The sequence below is a fragment of the Rhopalosiphum maidis genome, chromosome 4 (genome assembly GCF_003676215.2).
Source record: "Rhopalosiphum maidis isolate BTI-1 chromosome 4, ASM367621v3, whole genome shotgun sequence".
NCBI lineage: Eukaryota > Metazoa > Arthropoda > Insecta > Hemiptera > Aphididae > Rhopalosiphum > Rhopalosiphum maidis.
In genome coordinates, this window is record NC_040880.1 from 2965952 (window position 1) to 2988931 (window position 22980).

At 28.8% G+C, this 22980-nt stretch overlaps 1 protein-coding gene across 4 annotated transcripts in view; it reads right to left on the reverse strand.

Annotated features, from left to right (window-relative positions):
- Positions 1 to 3016: 3016 nt before the first annotated feature.
- The window catches only part of LOC113549927 (fat-like cadherin-related tumor suppressor homolog), a 142200-nt gene continuing 122236 nt past the window's right edge, over positions 3017 to 22980 (reverse strand). For 2 of the 4 annotated variants that reach the window (XM_026951452.1, XM_026951453.1), the window contains 33 exons: positions 22595 to 22839; positions 22195 to 22381; positions 21830 to 22058; positions 20500 to 20752; positions 19682 to 20096; positions 16522 to 16789; positions 16295 to 16453; positions 16040 to 16223; positions 15742 to 15966; positions 15525 to 15545; positions 14862 to 15098; positions 14580 to 14780; positions 14315 to 14509; positions 13940 to 14245; positions 13642 to 13850; positions 13407 to 13551; positions 13169 to 13330; positions 12785 to 13102; positions 12440 to 12715; positions 12117 to 12377; positions 11872 to 12042; positions 11453 to 11695; positions 11154 to 11385; positions 10557 to 11064; positions 10242 to 10385; positions 6622 to 6873; positions 6114 to 6445; positions 5898 to 6048; positions 5341 to 5816; positions 5140 to 5245; positions 4868 to 5063; positions 3938 to 4159; positions 3017 to 3880 (listed from right to left, as the gene is read on the reverse strand). In XM_026951452.1, coding sequence (XP_026807253.1) covers positions 3708 to 3880; positions 3938 to 4159; positions 4868 to 5063; positions 5140 to 5245; positions 5341 to 5816; positions 5898 to 6048; positions 6114 to 6445; positions 6622 to 6873; positions 10242 to 10385; positions 10557 to 11064; positions 11154 to 11385; positions 11453 to 11695; positions 11872 to 12042; positions 12117 to 12377; positions 12440 to 12715; positions 12785 to 13102; positions 13169 to 13330; positions 13407 to 13551; positions 13642 to 13850; positions 13940 to 14245; positions 14315 to 14509; positions 14580 to 14780; positions 14862 to 15098; positions 15525 to 15545; positions 15742 to 15966; positions 16040 to 16223; positions 16295 to 16453; positions 16522 to 16789; positions 19682 to 20096; positions 20500 to 20752; positions 21830 to 22058; positions 22195 to 22381; positions 22595 to 22839 — 7702 coding nt within the window. In that variant the 3' untranslated portion in view covers positions 3017 to 3707. The remainder of the gene's footprint in view (positions 3881 to 3937; positions 4160 to 4867; positions 5064 to 5139; positions 5246 to 5340; positions 5817 to 5897; positions 6049 to 6113; positions 6446 to 6621; positions 6874 to 10241; positions 10386 to 10556; positions 11065 to 11153; positions 11386 to 11452; positions 11696 to 11871; positions 12043 to 12116; positions 12378 to 12439; positions 12716 to 12784; positions 13103 to 13168; positions 13331 to 13406; positions 13552 to 13641; positions 13851 to 13939; positions 14246 to 14314; positions 14510 to 14579; positions 14781 to 14861; positions 15099 to 15524; positions 15546 to 15741; positions 15967 to 16039; positions 16224 to 16294; positions 16454 to 16521; positions 16790 to 19681; positions 20097 to 20499; positions 20753 to 21829; positions 22059 to 22194; positions 22382 to 22594; positions 22840 to 22980) is intronic. The other 2 variants (XM_026951454.1, XM_026951455.1) reach the window with 2 other exon arrangements.

A 22980-nucleotide genomic window follows, 5' to 3' on the forward strand; every position in this document is an offset into this window, starting at 1 on the left:
TAAACCGTCGTTTATTTATTCATAAAGATTTTCTTACACTACGGTCTACGATATACCATTGAGTTAAAATTTTACACATTTATTCCAGTAGCCAACTTGATACTTATCGTTCAGCAGAGTGGTAACCATTTGACTGTAATTTATCATAAAACCTCAAATTTTCTCAATTCCAACCAACATTTTTTTTTTCTAATTCCCGAATTTAAAATTAAAATATTCCAGTACGCCAAATTACACGAGTACACCTATAATAGTGGTCTACTCGACACCTAATGTACTTCAGAGTAATACTAACTAGATTACCCTTTTTTTACCCCAATTATTTTAAAAAATATTTTGAACTCTTTAAAGTACAAACTAAACACAATTTGTTATCAAAAATCGCTCTCAATTAAAAATTTAAAGATTTTATCGACAAATGATATTGTACATATCCTCATTATAAATAAACACACACAAACACATAATTTTAAAATCAAAACATTTAATGTTCTACCCCAAATCTAAAAATAGGGAAAAAGAGTGTCACTTTATAATATAATAGTTATAGTTGTTCAGATGATCATTGGAGGTGCTACATTTGAATTCATTCATATTTAATTGCCTTATAAATTGAAATCAGTATGTATCATATTAAATATTATGTTTTTTGATATTTTTATTAGGTAGTCATTGAATTTATGATAATTAATACGCTTCAGGTACAATATAATTTTATAAAAACTTTGCATTTTAAATTTTAACATATCATTGTACAATTTTGGGTTTATAAAAATAATTATTTACATTGATATAATATGGCGTTATTGCGTGTATAATTAAATTTGCGTTAGGATGCAGTCAACGTGTTAACCTAATTTTTAATATTGCTTTGCTAATATAACCAATTGATTACACATGTGTTGAAAAAGTAATATTATACAGTGGTATAGGTACGGTATGTGGTTAACCGATTGACTCACGAGTTTCTCACAGATAATCTCCTGAACTCAATAACCCATATAGCAGGGACGGATAGGGCTGTTTTATATTACCAGGAATTTAATTCAAGGGCTCAGAAGGAAAGAACCCAAACATTTTCTGATCGCTTCGCTCGCAATATATTTACAAAACAAGACTATATATAATTCTTACTCTAATATTATTTTATTTTAATATAAAATTACTCAATCATAATTATTAATACATCACTTTATGCAGTCACCTTTCAATAACATTAGGGTTAATTTTAGTAAACATTTCTTTTTCAATACTCATTGACATTAAAATTTCTAAATACTCTTGTGACATTGAATTTCTTAAATAATTTTCTACTTAGTTAAGAGAAAAAAATCCAGTTATTTTATTGCACTAATCATTAAATGATCATTTTTGTTATTTTTTCTTTTCTGAGTATCACTCATACATACAATGCATTTTATAATAGGCAATAGTATAATATTCATAGAAAACGTGCATGGACCAATTGCGCCTAAAACGAAATTTTCATTTGGGGTCGGTCTACCAATTGCGCTTGTAAAATATATACTAAAATGCTCACAAATTAAAACTTATTTAAGGACCAATTGCAGATTACTGATTTAAGTGATTGGGTATTTTATATCAGTATCGGGAATTTTATGAAACGAATTATAATGTAATATATAACTGGTATTTAATTTTGAATAATTAACCGATCAAAAAATAACTTGTATAATGCGAAAAAAAATTATTAATTTATTTATTTATTTTACTTATTATTATATTAAGGGCACGGGGCCCGAAGTGAAATTAAGTATTAATACTCATAAAAAAATCGGTTAGTGTTTTCATTTATTATACAAAAATTATAAGTTATTAATTATAATCCATAACTAACTAATACATTTTCCTTAGGTATTTTAAAATGTTTTGAGCGCAATTGATAAACTGCCTAGAAAACGTACTATAATATGTCTATATACAATGTCATGTACATCATTAACGTACAAGCAAAAGTATTTATTTCATTTTTAATTATAAACCAAAAAGGATATACCTACCAATAAAATAAACTTAATAAACTGTTTCCAAATTACGTATGGTTAGATATCTGTATTGTATGTTAGTAAGACAAAAACCGCACATGGGAGGGTAGCGTCTTATTTATTCAAATTGTTAAACATCAGGAAAGAAGAAAAAAAAATGCAAGGCCTTTAAATTACCCAAGAATTTAACAATTATTTTGTTATTTATTAATCAAGTCATACTTTGTTTATTATAAAAATAATCTATACATTTGTCCATAAAAAAATATAATATTTACGAAACTTATAATATAAATGTATAACTTAAATCCTAACATAACAATAGATCAACTATGAATATATATATAAATATATACATACATACACACACACACACATACGCAAAAGTCGTAAGTATTAAGTAATATGCATCTAATAACTTTTGGACTGAAAAAAACATATTTTGTACGCTAGTCGTAAAGCGGTATCAAATATTTTAGTTATTTTTTTCCGAAATATGCATTCTTATTTCCAGTAATTTAGATTGTACCAAACTACAAAAACAATGTTAAGTAGAAGTATAATATGTATGTGTGTGTATTGTATTAGTATACATTAATATTATACATTTATATAAATATATAATATTAAATATGTTATTCGTACAGGTTTAGTAATTCGATATTTGTTTAATGTTTAAAAAAAAATAATGTATATTATATTACATGAAATTATAGATGAAAAAAAATAGTTAGGCACTTTTGGTGGAAAGGTTGTGAGAAATAATATTAATTGTTAAATAATTTACAATTTATTGTTGCAAAAAAAAAAAAATAATAATAATAATTATATATAAAAAAAATAAATAAAAAAACGTGGTTGTTTTACAATTAATAACAGGACACAAATACTAAAAACTAAATAGGATATTTTTCTTATTGGAATGGCACAGTGTCGCGGAAATTTAATATAAAATTTTCGACATAATTTAATATTATTATTATTTTTTTCATTTCAATGAACACAATATTTTTGAAAAAAAAAAAAAAATCAGTTATAAGAACAAAAATAATTACATTTATTGCCTGATGCTTCATTCAGTCATTTGTAAAGGGGAAAAATACAATAGATTTACAAAATTTTAATGAACGTTTTATACAAAGTATAAAATAAAAATACGACCGACCTATTAGTAGCACCAGATATATTAGCACTGGTTAAGTATTTCTTATTAATTATTAATAAGGACTAGGTGGAGTGTAGTAGGAGTACATACAGTCTGTACCAATCCAATGGCTGTCAGATAATGATAAACACAGGCGGCGGATATGGTAAGAGATCATTTTTCCAATGGGAAATGAAATATATTAAAAATAATGATTTATAAAATATTTTTATGTACTGGACAATGGTTGTTTTTTTTTTTTTTTAGTTATTCAATTCTAGGGGCAAAATTATAACTAAGTAAAAAAAAATTTAGAAAAAAAGTTGTCAAACTATCACAGAAGTACATTTTTTTTTTTACATATTATGTAAATAGGTAGTTAAACATTAAGAAAAGCATTCAGTCTTCCCATATTAAATGGGTCAAAATAATAATAAATAATATTAATTCTATACAAAATGAACATAAAAAAAACAAAAATTGTCAATACCTAAGTTAGTAATCAACTTTATAGACGGTAATCGTCTCATGGAATGTTCTATAATGTTAATGTACCCTCATACAGCAGTAGACATGGGCATATCTGGATCATCAATCTCACATACATTAGTAGACAGTTCACTCTGACTTGGATATCGTTGTGGGAAACCGTATGTAACTACATCATCATCCTCGCTACGGTACGATAAGTATAACTCTTCGTCGAGTGTTTCCAAATCTCTGGCTGGATCTATTGGGTGGTCATACATTATAAGCTTAATGCAATATGAAAACAACATACACTTACCTATTATATGGTGATGTACTTCATCATTGCTGTCACTATGGAAACTAGAGGAATCGGGCACTTCACTACCAGGAACTTCACTGATATTGGGCAATGGGTTTTGGCTGCGACGCACCCAGTCAGAACAATCCCAATGGTAACCACCTAGTATTTTTGTGTCCTCATCAGAACTGTGCATTGACATTCTTGGCACTCTGGTTACATCAGGAATAACTTTGAGGTCTATAACAATTTTTTGGAAGACATAAATTTATTACCTTCATATCAAAAATGCATGACATATAATTTGCATTCAGAAGTTCATGTTAAATTTTATTTGTTTTAAAATATTATCAAATGTATGTTTAACCCTTTTTCTGCTGAATTATTTTTTCCCAGTTCATAGTACTGTGCTGGAATTAAATATTATTTTTAAATATTTTTTTTTTGTATTGTTTTAAATATTGTTATAGTTCAAATAATAATTATCGATAAAAAAAAAATTTCTAGTAACTTTTTAGCAGATATTAGTTAATTAAGTTAGTGATTGATTCCCAAATAGTCGATAATGAATTATTATTTCAGTTTATCAATTAATGACAATTTGGGACCCCTGGAAAATCAAATAAATTATTTTGCTTATAACTTTTTTAATAATTATCATATATTTTTTTTATTGTCTCTTTGGATTCGTCTAATTATTGACCATTTAATGATATTACCACATTATCAATAACGGCTTTTGTTGATTTTTAAAATTATAGAACGCATATGTGCATCCATAGCAGTAAAAGGGTTAAATAAAAAATTTAAAAAAATAATCAGAAAATACTGTTACATAAGTGGGTTTATTATATAATATAAATTGCAATCAAATGATTTTTTTTTTAAATAATGAACTTTTAAACTTTCAGTTTATTAATTATTTATACTATATTTGTATATTCTAACCTTTACCGTTCATTATTTTGTTATTGCTACCACCACGGTTTAAGTTGCGTAAATAATCAAGTGGAACATTTTCTAAGTCATCACCAGCTGAACCATAGCTTCTCAGAGTGTCTAAATTGTTAAGTTGATTGGCAGCTACAGTAGCCATGTAAGCTGCGTCTGGGTTGCTTGCTATAGCTGTATAAGAAACTGGCCGCTAGAAAACAAAAAATAGAAAATTAATATGATAAAAATAAAACAATACTATTTAGTGTTATGCACACACTAAATACCTGAGCAACTTCCAAGTTACTGATTTTTGCAGTTCTTTTGAATTCTGTGTTTAATACATGTATATTCTTGTTGCGACGGGCATTTCGACGTTTCACACGGCACTTTCTAATGGGGTAATCCAAAAAGTATACAAAATAGAAATAAGTATTATCTTATCTTAAAAACATGGCTAAACCTTAAATAACAAAGAAATTACTGACCTGCATATGATCAATGCACATATGACCATAATGATAAAAACCAAGGCAGCTGAGGCGGCGGTAAGTTGAATCCAAGTTATGTGCAAGTTAGATAATATTGGGGGCCAACAGGCAATTTCATTCCCAGCCAAGCAACGGTCGCCAACGCCTCGTGGCTTGTCACACTTGTATGTTCCATCAATTTCATTATCCGGTACACAAATTTCGTCTATGGAGCACTGGCACTCAGTAGTCATTTTATTTTCGCATCGTTTACCAACAAAACCTAATCGACAAGCGCAATGTGGTTGATGGGTATGTGCAGGTGCCACAAATGTCATCATATCTGTAACTATTGTCTGCACCTGATCTGCTAGCCAAGTTATACGTTGACTACAGACACCCTGGCCAGGCGTACAATTACAAGGTAGTACATTATTTGATATGACCAAACCAGCCTTTTGAAGAGCGTTATGCATGGTATTTAAATCAGTTCCCTGATTAAAATAAAATTTAACAAATTAGATGATAGCCAATAGGTATAATTCCAAAATTCAAAACATAATTATTCAACTTACACCCCTAATGTATAGCAAGATATCTAGATTGCCTTGTGGAGCATCCTGGATGCTGATCAAATTTACATCCTTACCAAGATTCAATTTTAACGTACGCATCAATAATTTCTTTTGACTGGATATGAAATGTTGTGGTGTTACAGACTTCAACCTATAACAATTTATAAATATTGAGGTTTGTCTGAAAAACTAATATTTTTATTGATTTATGTATACCTTATACTGATGGCTTCGTTTAGCATGTCATCGGTCAGCGAGTCTACAACCACATTAACTATGGAGTATGACCAAAATTTACCATCACTGACAGATACATTAATGGAATATAAGCCAGCATCTAACCCTTGTGGTGCTCTTAACTCTCCTGACCTCTCTTCAATTTTGAATAGTTCTTTGTTGTTCATTAGATAATATACTAATGTATCATATTCATCTTGATCAGTGGCATGTACGTGTCCTAATGATCCTCCTTCCCAACGGTCTTGCCAAGATCCTACCCAGACCTCTAGAGGTGTTATAATAGGTGGGAACTGTGATTCTTCGATTACCTAGAGAAAATTATGGTTAACATTTGTAGTTTTACTTTCAAATACAAATGTAATTAAAAAGTATTCAATTGTAAAAGTTAAATACTAAACTATACGTTTATTTTTTTTTAATAATAATTTATAAAAATATTAACATATACAATGTTTATTAATTTTTAATTATTATTCATATTTACCTTAATATGAAGCCATGTATCAGAATGCAGATATGGTTTGCCATTGTCAAACACACGTATTACTAGTTTATAGTTTTGTTGGAAACGATGGTCTAGTTGTGCAGCTGTCTTAACTGTACCATCAGGATCAATACTGAATGCATTGCCATCAGAACTATTGAGAATGTCAAAAATGAATGGTCCACCATTTGGTTCCAAGTCAGCATCTGTCACAGACAGTTGGCAAACAATCCAACCGGGTTTTTTGTCCTCCTGAAAAGTTTTTACAAAATATTATAAATAAAATAGAGGGTGTGTATATTATTTTTATAAAATTAGTGTAAAAATACTGGAAGGGGGTAAAGGGTGCTATAATCCCAATAAATAATAAATGCATGTTATTATACATAGAGGAATTGCATTCCCCATTAAAACTAATGTAATAATGTCATTTTTTCTTCCTTGTTCTACTATTGTAATTTTATTTGTAATTTTTTTACTTTTAATATTGTATTTGATTAACAATATTATGATTCCCAAATCAATAAATCCCTTTTATAATATACATTATTTAAATAATTGAATATATTATAGATTTTGTTTTGACAAAGTTATGTTTTATTTTTGATATTAATGGTACAGGGCATATTGTTACTGGGTGTTATAGATCCCCAAGTGATAATATTGATGCCTTTTTATCCTCATTAAATAATTATTTGACACAAAATTCTGAACTTAAAAATCATATTATTTGTGGTAATTTTAATATTGATATATTAAAATTATTTAAATATTTTTACTGGTTTTGGTTTTTATTCACGTATTAATAATGTAACGAGACAATTAAATACTTTTGCTTCGTGCATAGATCATTTCTTCGTTAAGATAATTTTACCAATTAATATTCATTCTTATATTTTTCTTTTTTCTATTACAGATCATTTTAGTATAATCTTATCTATTAACTTAATTAATAATCCTTTACATTATAGTAATTGTAATACTACTAATAAAGTTTTATCGATTATTGATTATGATGAATTAAATTTAAGTATTAATAATTTAAATTGGGATAGTATGTTAATTAGTAAAGACATTAATAATGATGTCACTATTTTTATGAACAAAATTGATTTATGTATAATTAATTCTATCAAAAAAATTTCTAGAAAATTTAACTCTTATAACTATAAATTAAAACCATGGATAACAAAAGGAATCATTGTTTCTATCAGACACAGAGAAAAAATGTATGGTCAAAAAATTAAAAATCCAAATAATATTACATTAATTTCTAAATATATCAAATTTAGAAATTTACTTAACATTTTGATTAAGAAAGCTAAAAATATTTATTACCATAATAAAATAAATAATAATAAAGGTAATGTTAAAAAACTTTGGAAAACAATTAAATATGTAACTAATAACACACCAAATAATTCCAAAAATACAGTACATTCATTAAAAAACAATGAGGGTACTAAGATATTAGATAGTAAAATAATTCCTAATATTTTTAATGATTTCTTTTCTACAGTAGGTAAGAATATTTATGATAATATTTTAAATAAAAATTATACTAAAGAAAATTTTCAGGATCTAAATAAGGGTTGTTATATCTCTGAAAGTATATATTTAACTTCTATTACTTGTGATGAAATAGCAAAGTATATACTTAAGATTAAAGATCATTGTTCTTTTTATGAAAATAATTTATCAAATAAGGTATTAAAAATGACTTTTACAACTATTTCAAAACCTTTGGCAATCATATTTAATAAAATAATTAAGTTAGGTATATTTCCTCATAACTTCAAAAAAGCACGGGTTGTCCCATTATTTAAATCTGGTGATAAATGCTTACCTGAAAATTATAGACCAATTTCATTAACCCTATCAATTTCAAAAATTTTAGTAAAATGTATTAAAACCAGAATGATTAATTTTTTAAATAAACAACATTTTTTTTCTTGTAGACAATTTGGTTTTAGGGAGGGAATGTCTACTAATGACACTTTATTTCATATTACTAATTATATTAATGGTAATGTTGATAAAAGTAATTATGTAATTGATGTTTTTCTTGATATTAAAAAAGCATTTGACACCGTAAACCTTGATCTATTAATTAGGAAATTACATTATGCTGGGATAAGAGGTAATATTTTAAAATTAATAAAGTCATACCTAAGTGATAGAACTCAAATAGTTAGAGTTAATGGGGAATATAATAATGTAAATAATATTTTGATTGGTGTTCCGCAGGGTTCTGTCTTAGGTCCTATATTATTCAATATTTATGTTAATGGACTTCTTAATGTTTCTATAAAAGGTGATATTTATAGTTTTGCTGATAATATGGTTATGCTGATTAATAATAAAAGTATTGAAGTCTTATTTGATGAGGTAAATCATTCATTAGATATTGTTCAGAGTTGGTATGATAATAATTTTTTAGAGTCAAACCTAAAAAAGTCTAATTATATATTATTTAATCTTAGATCTAATTCAGTTAACGTACATAATCTTTTTATATGTCCACATTCCATAAATTGTAAAAATAAAATTGTATCATGTAATTGTTAACATATTCAAAGAGTAAATCATATTAAATAATTAGGGTTAATATTTGATGAAAAGCTAAAATGGAATTATCATGTAGATGAATTGGTATGTACAGTCAGAAAACTATTTTATAATTTTAAAAGCTTAAAATATGTTTTAGATATTAAACATCTGAAAATTATATATATATATCTTTAGTTCAGTCTTTAGGTTACTATGGATTGCCTTTTACTTGACTCCGTTAAATACAACTATTAACAGTTTAATAAATGTTATTAACTCAAAGCCATTTTTATACCCAACAAATCAGTTATTCATTGACTTTAATGTAAAACGCATATCAATATTATATTATAAATCATTACTTGTACTTGTATATAAATACAGACATTGTTTGAATACCATAGATCATAATTATAACACTTAGAAATAAATGTCATTCTAATCTAAATTCTATTAAATTTTATAAGACTGTAATATCTCAGAGGCCTATTTAAAAATATACATTGTTGTGTCGTAAATTAAACTTAAATCTTTTTAACTTTAATAATATTAACTCATTAAAATTATATATTAAGTTTAACCAGTTTGATAATGTTACACTTAATTATGATTTATAAATCTTTCCCTTTCTTTTATTATTTTGTTTTATTTATATTATTTTTCATATTTAATTAGCTTATATTATGTTGTTATACTATTCTAAGTTAACGTTTATATACTAAATGTTATAAGAAACTTTCACTTCTTAGCACAAGCTTTTAGATTTTTAGAAGTGAGCCAATATAATTCAAATCTATCTGTTATATAATATTATTTTAGTTGTTTTTTTTTAAATTGTTACTTTTCTTATGTAATTTTTGTTTTTGTTAAACTATAATGTGATATTGGCGAAATAAACTTATTATTATTATTATTATTATTATTATTATTATATTGTAATAATAAATTGTATAATTTATTCAACAATTTTCCTAACAAAAAAAAAAAAAAGTGTTGGGAGTTATTTGCTCTTTTTATTTTCGAAGTTGAGAGGGGGCACTAATTATGTATATAATGTATATAATACTCACATGGACAAATGCTGAATAGTTATGTTGTGAAAACAATGGGGGATTGTCATTAACGTCATTCACTTGAACTTGGACTAACGCAAAACTCATGAGTTCAGGGACACCAGAGTCTGTAGCTCGAATTTGTAGATTATATGTTGATATCTGTGCAAAAAAATGAATAATATGTAAAACCAATATTCAAGTATTTTGCGTAATAGAATACCAATTAAGTAAATACTTTTTAATGAAACTTTAACATATTTAACATAATGAAAAATCCAGATGCCAAAAATATAAATAAATATTAGAATGCCTGTAAAAATATATTAGTACCTGTTCACGATCTAAGGGCTTGGCAACTGTTATATTGCCTGTAAAAGGGTCGATGGAGAACTGTTGATGGTGGTCTCCTTTGACCAAGGCATAACGTATTTTTCCATTAAGTTCGCTGTCCAAATCAGTTGCCGAAACTTTAATAACAACTTCACCAATGTGTACGTCTTCACTGATTTGAGTGGTATATGCTAATTGACCAAATATTGGTGCATTATCATTGGCATCTAAAATTGTGATGTTCACCAATGCCTGGTTACTTAATGGTGGTTCACCCAGATCTGTTGCTTGTATTGTCAGCAAATAGTCACGCACTCTTTCATAGTCGAGCATTTCAAATACACTTATAACACCAGTTTCAGGATTTATCGAGAATTTGTTGTGTTCGTTACCACCAGCAATTGAATACATAACTTCGGCATTTTTACCAGAGTCAAGTGATGTGGCCAATACTCTAGTTACTTCGGTGTCAATGGGTGCAATTTCAGAAACAGTAGCATAATATGTTCTAGAATGATAATTTATAGTTAGTTAAACAAAAATATTAAATATTAAAATATAATATATTTTATAAATATTAAGTTTGATTTAATTTACCTTTGAACAAATATTGGTGGGTTGTCATTGACGTCCAATACAATTACAGTTAATTGAGTAAGGCTTGAAAGTGGAGGGGAACCATGGTCAATGGCTTTGACAGTAATATTGTAGGTTTCACAAGTCTCGCGGTCTAATTTTTTAGCCAGTGTTACAATACCGCTATCGGGCGAAATAATAAAATGATTGTCTGCTGAATCTTGTAATGAAAATTTGAGTTTTCGATTTAAACCTAGAACAATCATAAGTTTTAATTATGTAAATCGTTCAAAAGGTGTGTACATCAGATTTTATTTTACCTATGTCAGCATCAGTTGCATGCATTTTAATCACTATGGTACCAATTTGTGCGTCTTCGGACAGGGAGGCAGTATTATTATTATTAGAAATAAATAATGGAGCATTATCATTAATATCCAACATTGTAATTTCCACTTTAGATACACATTCCCATTCACTTTTCTCTCGGTCTTGAACGTGTGCTTCTAAGTTGTAGCGTGACTGTTTTTCACGATCTAGAGCCACTGTTGTTTTTAATAATCCTATAAGCATGAACAATATTTTATGTTTAATATAAAATATAAAATATTTTATTTACATTAAATTAATAATATATATTTAATTATAAAATGTATGTTTTAATAATTGAAGAAATTAAATTAACTTGAGGAAAATTATTCTAATATATAAAATATAAATGTTTTAGTATGAAAGTTACCAGTATCTATGTCTAAACTAAAGTGTTCTGCTCCATAACCAGTTAAGTAATATCGTAACTTTGGATTTAAATCAGCATCACGAGCGTCTATCTTTAATATAAAATTGCCAATTGGCACTCCTTCTGAAAGCATTCTCCTGTAGCGGTGATGAAGACAGTAAGGTTTTTCATCTAATAATAAAATAAAATGATAATTTTTAATTTAGGAGTAGTTTTTTTTTTTTTTTATTATGTGTATGATATACCATTAACGTCTGTGACAGTGATATGGAGCTGTGTAGTCGAAACATAAGTTCCATCGGTAACTAATATTGACAGTTGATAATTGTCTAATGTTTCTCGATCTAACGTGTTGGCTACATATACTTCACCAGTTGACCGAATGGCAAATTTGGAATGCATATCTCCATCACGAATATGATACATTAATGTGGCCGGTAAATCATTATCATCATCCACTAATGTCAGTTGTACTACAACTGTTCCAGGCAGTGAATCCTCCTCAACTGTGATATTATGAATGCATTATATTATGATATTGATTTCAAAGTTGAAATAAATATATTACCTGATGCTGCATATGAATCTTGAGAGAAACGTGATGGGTTATCGTTATAGTCAACTAAAGATATATGTACTTTTACAGTGGAATTGAATGATGGTGTTCCACTGTCAAATGCCATAACATCAAATGTATAAGATGATTTTACTTCTCGATCCAAATTTGATACGGAAACACTAATTGATCCCGAGTATTGATCAATCACAAATGGAACATTAGATTTAGAATTTATTAAATATTTGATTTCACCATTTTTGCCTTCATCTAAGTCAATTGCTCGAGCTAAAATAACAAACACAATTATTGATTATGAAAATAAATAACCAAATTCAAGTATAAATATTGCATTACTTTTCACTACTACAGTGCCTTCAGCTATGGCTTCTGATATTTTGGCATTATAAAAGTCATTGTCGAACTCTGGAGCATTGTCATTTTCATCTAATACTTTTACATAAACTTCAGTCAATGCAGTTAATGGAGGAGATGATTCAGTATATGCAAACACGCCAAGTATGTGGAATGCTTGTTTTTCTCTATCCAACAAGCCAGTAACAGTTATTTGGCCTTTATCGTTTATTGTAAACAGTTTGGCAGTCTCATCAGATGCGGTTATTTTATATTTGGTTTCAACTTCAGACACCAATTTTACAGTTGTTACAATAGTGCCTATTAAATTTAAAACGTGTGTTTAAATATTATTCAGTTTTGGGATTAAAATATCATAGATCATACCAATAGGAGAATTTTCAGTTAAATTAAACTTCTGGTCTTCTTGAAGAAACACAGGAGGAAGGTCTTCAGGTGACAACACAAATAGCTCAATAGGAACATCAGATTGTCTTGGTGGTGTTCCACTATCCGTTGCTCGTATAAAAAATTGATAAACATTATTTTCTAAGAAAAAAAAATTTATATTAATTTTAAATTTGTTATTACTAAAAGATTTAAATTGGTATAAAAAAACTCATACTTAAGGATTCAACTGTTTTCAGTAAAACAAGAGCACCTGTGTACTTATTCACAGTCATTAGTTTTGTTATGTCACTGGGTTCAATATCATTAATTGAATAAGTAATTTGACCTGATGGTTCTTGGTCATCATCAACTGCTTTTACCTATTATTTTTGAAAAAAACATTTGCAATTTAAAATTTAGTTTATGATTTTTAATTGCATTAAACTATTATAGTAAGTCAGAAGTCTAACCGTGAGAAATCCTGTATTGACCGGAAGTGAACTGTGTATGCATGTTTTGTATTCTGGTAAAAGGAACCGCGGTGAATTATCATTTTCATCGCTCACTCGAACTCGAACCAAAGTATATCCGCATCTAGCTCCTTGGTCACAAGCTAAAACGCTTATTTCATATAGTGACGCTTCTTCACGGTCTAATGGCATCCTCGATATAATTTCACCTTTATTATAGAAAATACGTGTAATTGTTATAAATTATAATAATATATATATTATGTACGTATTATTTTTGATTATATATTATACATACCAGTAATATTATTAATATTGAATATTTTTGACATCTTCTTTGATGGTATTGAGTAGCTAACCTCACCATATGGACCTGTATCATTGTCTATTGCCTGAACACGAAGGACCAAAGTTCCTGATAATTGATTTTCTAAAATGCGACCATCGTATTGAAGTTTTTCAAATACAGGGTTATGTCTATTGGTTGATACCATTTCAATTCTAACTCTTGAGAAACTTGTATACACTCCATCACTAACTGATACATTGAGGACATGTTCATGTACAGTTGTTAACTTGTTCAAGTTTGAAACAATTATAATACCTAAACCATTTGCATTAAGATTATTATAAATATAAATATTAATACTGATATAATTTTATTCATTCTTACCGGATTTTGAGTTTATATCAAACATTTGTTGTGCATTTCCTCCAGTTATGCCATACACTAGGCGTGAGTGATCAACGATGTCTGGATCAGTAGCAGTCACCATAGTTACAAACTGCCCTCTTTCAGCATCCTCGGATAACCAGCATGAGTATGAAGATTGTTCAAATTTTGGTGCATTGTCGTTAACATCTAGTACTATAATCAAATTATATTACAAATAATAAATAGTTGTTAAATTAAAAGGGCATTAATATTAATATTTTACCAGTTATCCAAAGGTGAGTAGTAGTGCTCAATGGCGGTAGACCTGAATCAGTTGCTTCTAATACAACATGATGAAATGGTCGTGTCTCGTGGTCTAATGATTGTTTCAGATAAATTGAACCTTCTTTTTCATCTATGTGAAAATAATCAGTAGAGTTTTCATCGTCTTTTTTGATGGAATATTTAATTACACGATTAATATCTAAAAAAGTTCAAACATTTTATTTTATTTAATTACATTTTAATTTAACCTTTATACTTTAAATTCTATAAAATTGTTTACCAGTGTCATTGTCAGTAGCCGTGACTCTCAGTATAAATGAACCAAATGAGGCCGATTCTGATATAGAGATATTATAAGAGTCTTGAAAGAACTCAGGGGCACAATCATTTACATCAGTTACCATGATACTAACTAACACTTCTGCTGATACTCCAGACACACTGTCTGTAGCTCTTACAGTCAATGTGTAATGTTGTACTTGTTCATAGTCCAAATTGTCCACAGCATACAATAAACCTATTTAAAAGTAATTCAATTTGATTACATTGGTATATACAAGTAGTTAAATATAATTCATGCTACACAAAACACATATGTCTTAGATATTGAGCCAACTTGTATTCAGATTTTTTACTTAAAAAGCATATAAGAGTTATATTCCATACAGATATTTAAAAATACAATAAATTATAAAGAAAAAAAAATGTTTAAAATTAAATATATATATTAATGATCACCCAATAAAACTTGAACGTAGTAATTGAAATTAGGATTTTATTTTATTACAAAAAGCTGTGTTCAAAGGTTAGACTAAACATGCGCAGAAGTAAAGTTTTATTATAGTGCTTTAATTACTGATGTCCAAGTTTTATATTGGGAATCTAGAAAGACTCCAAAAAAGCACAAAACACACACAATAGAATAACTATAATGTGTACTCACTAGTACCACCGTAATCATCAGCTGTTGAGACCACCAAGAAAAGAAATAAAAACAAATAGTAAGTGATGTGTTATATAGAGGTATAAATATCACTAAATAGTAATAATAAATCAAAGAATTTATTATCTTTCACCATTAAGCGTAAGGTAATATAATGAAGAGTTATTAATTAAAATATAAAGTAGTTAATGAAAAAATAATTTAATGGAATACTAACCAGTGTTGAAATCTATAGCGAATTCTTCAAACGTGTTTCCGGCTACAATACTATAAATCAATTTTCTGGCTAATGGAGAGTCAGCTCTAATAGTCAACGGAATAGGTGCGTACAGATCAATATTTTCTGGTACAGATACGGAGTAGAATTGTTTATCAAACACAGGCATTGATCGATCCATGACTTTAACATTGACTTCTACTTCAGTGGAATAAGACTGTTGTCCTAAATTTTTTTTTAAACAATAGAGATTTATAATAAGACTGAAAATTAACTAAAAATTATTGTCGATCATTACCCCCATCGAATGCAGCAACAGTCAATTTGAATTCGCTTATACGGCCATTGTTTTGACTTTCAAGATTATGTCTTAAAAATATTTCTCCAGTACTTCTAGACACTCTAAACAGTTCTCCAGGTCCTTTGGTTAGTTCGTATCGCACAGCAGCATTTTCACCTTGATCCAAATCCACAGCATGAACCTAATTTATAGAATAAATAAATATATTATATTTTTAAATCATTTTAAATTTTTCTTTCATTATTTAATTACCTTTGTAACGAGATCATCTTTTTTTGCGTCAATAGATACAATTGCGTAATATGGTAAGTTGACAAACATTGGTGCGTTGTCGTTGATGTCTAAAATAGTTACATTAATTGGAACATGCGCAACTCTTAGCGATTCACTGTCAGCATCCATACTTTGGACCTTAATATTTATAAATACAATATATTAACTATGCGAATTTACTATTGTTTGACAATATTGAAACATACCTGTACAATAATTTGATAGATTTCTTTGACTTCGCGGTCAAAAGCAATTCCTGTTGTGCTGAGTATTCCAGTAGTTGAACCGATTTGAAAATGACTGCTTGGGTTGGAAATGGAGAATAGTAAATGTTCGTTAAGATGTGCTCCAATGACGGTGACTGCACAAAGGAATCTGACTTTAGTATCGTTTTCCACAATTGTTGCGTAATATATAGGTTTTTGAAACTTGAGACTAGAGTCTTCGCTTCGATACCAACGGACATTGACATTTCTAAAAAAAAAAACCATTATAACGTATGAAACAATGATATATTAGAGGGGGAAAGGTTACATGTGCCCCTTAGACTTTTTTCATTTAATTTAAAGCGGTATAATATTATGGCTATAACATTTTATTATCTGAATGATTTGATTTATTAATGTTACTAAATGTGGTTTTTGACGAATAATGGTTATTTTGTCAATATAAATTATCGAAAATAGTCTTATATATTGTATATGTATTGAAATAACCCTTAAATGAGTTTCATATCAATTAAAAATTAAAAATTGCATTCAGTTATAATATGTATAATATATATATATAATATACCATTGATTTTTTTAATTATTATAACAGATAAGTATAATGATATAGTATTCATCATTAGGTGACTAAAATTATGTTTATGGGTGTTGTCAAGAGATTTTTTCGTAGAAATGGACAAATTATTTTCATCGAAATAAAAATTTTATATTTCATTTTTCTACCTAGTAATGATATAGGGCGCGTTAATATTATTATGTTACTATATTAGATAGCCGTATTTTCAGACAGTAAAAATTTGACCATCTGCTTATTATGAAATTATATTATGTGTGAGCACACATGAAATTTGGTCAAAGTTGTTTTTATTGTCAATGATAAAACTAATAAAAACATAGCTTTATTACCTATTTTTTCTTCTTAAAGCACAGTTTTTTAATATAGTAACTACTAAAAATACCTATCATAGATTTTCATAGTATATAGGAGAATCGTTTTCAACCGGTATGCTACGACTGCTACGAGCGTTGGAAATCTGGGAGCAACCGAAAACGTTTAATCGTGCGTGTTTGACTTTAAACGAGTACAAAGAAAAAAACACGGCGCGTCATACCAAAAAAAAAAAAAAAAAAAAACGTTCTTTATATTATAACGAGATGCATAATTGGGTCGTCTATTGAATAATTCCATTAATACGTGTGCGGTGGTATTTACACACGTATTGTAAATCTCACCGACAGTTGGTAACAAATTATTAAGATACAGACTTTATTATATTTGTAGTATAATTTAACGTTACTTATACGTCGCGGTGACTTGGTGGCGTGCGTAATAATTTTGATAAAGTTACAATATGCCGTATTTTCAAAAATTTCCTTTTTTAAAATTATTATCACCGATACAAATAGTGTTAATAATGTATAATATAAGTATAGGAGAAAAAAATGCTTTAATTTTTCACATCTGGATATACTAGTCAGCTAGATTACGCGACTATTTTTAATACGATTTTATTGAGATATTACACAAATATACACATTGCAGTATAATATGCAACTAAAACAAATTCTGTATACCTGTCGTATTCAAATATAAGGAACTGGTGATTAATTTTATATCCAAGTGACTAGTCGTGCAGTTTCTTACCCTGATGTGTCACCATATATAATCCTTAGGAAATGGATAAGGCGTTTCGTTGGAGCGGAAGTGACGAGAACCGCAAATATACCTACATATATCAGAGACAATGACACCACTAAGATTTTTTTTGAAAAATTCATGGGTGAATGCAACCAAGAAATCTATTTCTATTAAATAAATTTTAACTAAAACGTATTTATCAAATATTTTAATATACGTGAGTTATTATTTATTCATACTTAGATAAAATAAATACCATATTACTAGTTGATAGTAATACAAATAAACTATAAAAATTATCATGATAGAGGCTGTCTTTAAAGCGAGTGGTTATCTCCTTAAATAATCTTATTTACGCTTATGTCTATATTATGTAGTTTTTATTAAATGCCGATATTTTACAGTCAGAAAATAAGCACAGATCATATAATATGTGGATAAATTAGATAAGTATTTAATATTTATTGTTCATAGTAATTAGGGCTGAAAATTGAACGTATTAAAAAAACCTCAAAAATATACTATAAATCTTGAAAATTTTATTAAAAAAATCAAAAGTTAAAAAGTTAAAAAATTATTAAGATTTATTGAAAAAAAAAATAAACTATAGTTTTAATATGAAGGAAAAGTAATACAAAAATGAATAAGATCTAAAAATACAAAATTAAAGTAGTATTCATTGGTACCTATAATTATAAATTTGTGATGAGGAAGACATGATATTATAGTAAGATTATATTATTAATGATACATTTTTTTTTACGATTCGCAGCCCTAACATAAACTTAAATAATATGTTCACTATCCACATAAAAAATTTTATTCGCGGTATTCGTTTTATTGTAGAATAAATGGATCAGTGAAAAAAAAAATAGCAAGAAAAAAAAAACCAGGAAAAAATGGTAAGATAAAGGCGGTTGTCTTTGTGCAAGAAATGTCTATGAGCTTTCTTATAGGTGATTGCCAATTGATGAAATATATGATTTTGGGTATATTATGTATCTTGGCTGACAGTGTCTAAATAGTCACCACTGTAATCTACACTAGGGCATTGCTTAACGGCTTACAATAAAATCAATAGTTATACTAATTTAACCTCGGTTAAATATCAGCTGATACAGTTTTACCGTACTTTTGATGTATTATAACAAATTAATAATAATGGGAATAATATGGAACAATTATGAAAATGATTGAGTCAAATAATTAGGACTTATGAACCGTAACCGTAGTGTTAAATTGCCTACCCAGGGCGCCGTGTAATAATAATCTTATTATTATATTAAAGCGGTATACGACTCACAAGTAATATGAAAAAGAGAACTATTAGTCTAACGACAGTGTAATACTGGCTATTAGGTATCTATAGAGCCATAAGAATACACGGAATTAAGCGTTTTTTAATATTATCCCTTACTTCGCTTAACTGGAAAACTGGGTCAACATATATCAGATTATAACTAGTTAACAGTAACGTATTTATTTCTAAAATCTTACGATTGACTGGAGTATTTTCCATCGGATACGGAAACAGCTAAATTATGAGGACTCGACTTGATGCCCAGATTAGGTTCTTTAACTGTTATAAGTCCTCTATCGGCATCGATTGTGTACACGTTTGCTTCGTTTCCACCGATAATTGAATACGTCAATTTTGTCTGCCCTGGAGAATCTCCATCGGTAGCGTTTAGTTGCACGACGGCCACATTGACATAGGTGGGAACTAACACGGATGCATTGTACTCATAGCTCGTAAACACTGGCGGACAGTCATTAACATCCAAAATCGAGATGAATACTTTGGCTAGTACGTCTGATGTCCGTCTCGGATTGCCTTGATCGATTACTCTGACGCGGAATGTTATATTCGGCGACGTCTCATAATCTAATAGCGTTGTTGTCCTGATGGCACCTACAAATTATAAACAAATAAAACCAATCAACAATCGATAATATTCTTTATTATATTATACATAGACGTGTACAGTGTATACTGTAATGTATTATTGATATTGCTGTATGTGTGTCACATTGGCGTATTTTAGATTATTACCTAATATTTTAAAATTAAATTAATAGATAGAATTATAGTCTTTAAAATCTATATTTTATACAATCTATGGATAGATCAATCGATACAAAAGTATCCAACAGCAAAGCGTTTGACATTCAATATAGTTTAAAATGAAGTAAAAATATAAAATGCTTCAATATTTTGACAATTTATAGATTCAGTATAATATTGAATATATATTTAAAAAATTAGGATTATTATTACCGATGATGTGCAATGGTTACCGTATTGATACACTTACCCGTGTTGGAAACAACGTGAAACATTCGACTCTGGATAAATTCCACTATTTCGTATTGCAGTAAACCGTTCGAACCAGAATCGGCGTCTGAGGCTTTGATTAACATCGGCAATGTGTCATTAAGAAGGACCAGTGAACCGATCGGCGCAGCTTCGCTGATGACACCCTTGTAGCTTGTGTTCAGCAGTACGGGTGAATTGTCGTTTCTGTCAAGTACGTGAACCGATACGCGGCAGACAGCTTTTGAACCGGCCTGTAAAACAAAACAATGAGGGGAAAATTAAATTCGAGTCAAAACCAATATTGAGGTGTAACAAGTGATTATCACATACAATATACATATAGGGTGTAATAGATAAACTTGACCAAAAAAAAAAAAAAATTTGCTATTTGAACGTATGACAAAAATTGTTAATATTATATGAGTAAATTATTTAAGAAATATACTCATGTTAGCAACTTATTAAAAATCATATTTTTAAAAATTCTAAAAAATAAACTACTTGACTTAGATAAATCTGTTTACCATCAAAATTGTTCTTAAAATCAGATTTATACATTTTACATTTATCCGAAAAAATATAAATACAATTTTTATTTTTATATTTTCAGTACTAAAACATAAAAAAATTAAATTATACATATAGCCCTAGCATTTCTTAATGATAAATAAAAATAAAATTGAAAATATTAAATAGAACAAAAGTTATTCCAAAAGTCAGTTCTATCTGTAACACTGTACATTGAGAGAGATAATAATTGTGACTACGAATTCAATGAATGATAATATCGTGATATCTTAAAATGCATTATGAACTTTTGAACGTAAATGTAACATAATATATTAATGTCTGCACCGGTAAACGTAGATAAAAACGATTAGACGCAAGATGATGTTAAGTGAATCGAAATAATTAGAGAACGATAAATTTATAGTACAAAAACTTACAATACCCCATTAGAAACAATATACTAAATTACTTCGTTAAAGCGATGAATTGGTTCTATAAGAAACGTCACGGTAAAAATCTAATACACGGCGTATTTCTATTTTGTCGATATTGTTTTGGAATGGGAATTTAATCATTCAGTAGTACCCGGACATAAATAGATGACTTTACTTTATTGAGATATTCACATAATATACTGAATAAATGTTAAAGTAAATACATAAAAATAGGTTATAAAAATGCATGCAAATGAAATCGAATTATTAACATATTATTATTAAAGCAATAAATATGTAATGCAGCTGCAAGTCAGGTACGAGACCATGAAATACCGAACAATTTAAAATCATAATAATTAAAACTGTCGTTAAATTGCTTACCATATTCGTAGCAGTGACGCTCAGGTTGTACACGTGACATGATTCATAGTCTAATGGCCGACGGGTGACCAGCACACCGGTGCTGGGATTCACCGCAAACAAGTTGTACGTATCGCCCTCGACTAGTTCGAACAGCAAAGACGATGTGCTCCTGGCTTGCAGACGTTTGACCACGGTCCCGGATGGTTCGTTCTCGTAGATTTCAGCAGATTCTTCGGGGTTGTTGAACCTTTTTTTTATTTTTTAAAAGGAGGGGCCAAACGATTTTTGAAAAATAGAGAAAAACACCGTTAATATACATATACTATACGTTCGATATTACACAATATACACTACTATTATAGGTATGCAGCCGTGGTACTTACTTAGGCGGAGCGTTGTCAGCCATGACGACCATTATATACACGGGTATGGTAGAGTACAGTGGTGGTGATCCCGAGTCCACGGCTTTCACTATTAACGTGTATTCCGACGATACGGACATGTCCAGCTCTTTCATGACGTGTAGTGTGCCCAGCTTGCTGTCGATGCTGAACACGTTGCCGATGTTTCCTGCATAGTGTTTAAGGTATTTTACAAATTATATAAATGAATCCAAAATGAGGGGCGAGAGAATAAGAGATATTTAGAGGTATTGCATAGTTATAACGGTAATAATGAAAATAACGAAAATAATATTGCAGCAATATTAATAATAAAATCTTGTAAAATATAAAACTTTATTATGAGATAACTGAACAGTTGTGACGATTATGATGAACTTACCGGATATGATTTGATATGATATGGCAGCGTTTTCGCCATGATCTTTGTCTGTGGCTAACAACTGTAGAACGCTAGTACCCACTGCGGTTGTTTCAAATACACGTCCTTGTACTATGTTGGAACTGAATTCGGGTGCGTGATCGTTGCTATCAATCACCGTAATCAAGACGCGGGCAAAATTCTTTTTGGACGGCGTGCTCTGATCTTTGACTACCACGGTCAGCTCGTGTCTAGCTATGCTTTCTCTGTAAAGGTTAAGCTCAGTAATATTAATTCATAAATTGTCAGAAATTACGTATGATAAACTTCATACCGACAAAGCAGTATAAAAAAAGAAAAAAGAAAAGCAATATGGCAAATAATACAATGTTAAGTGCACGATTTGA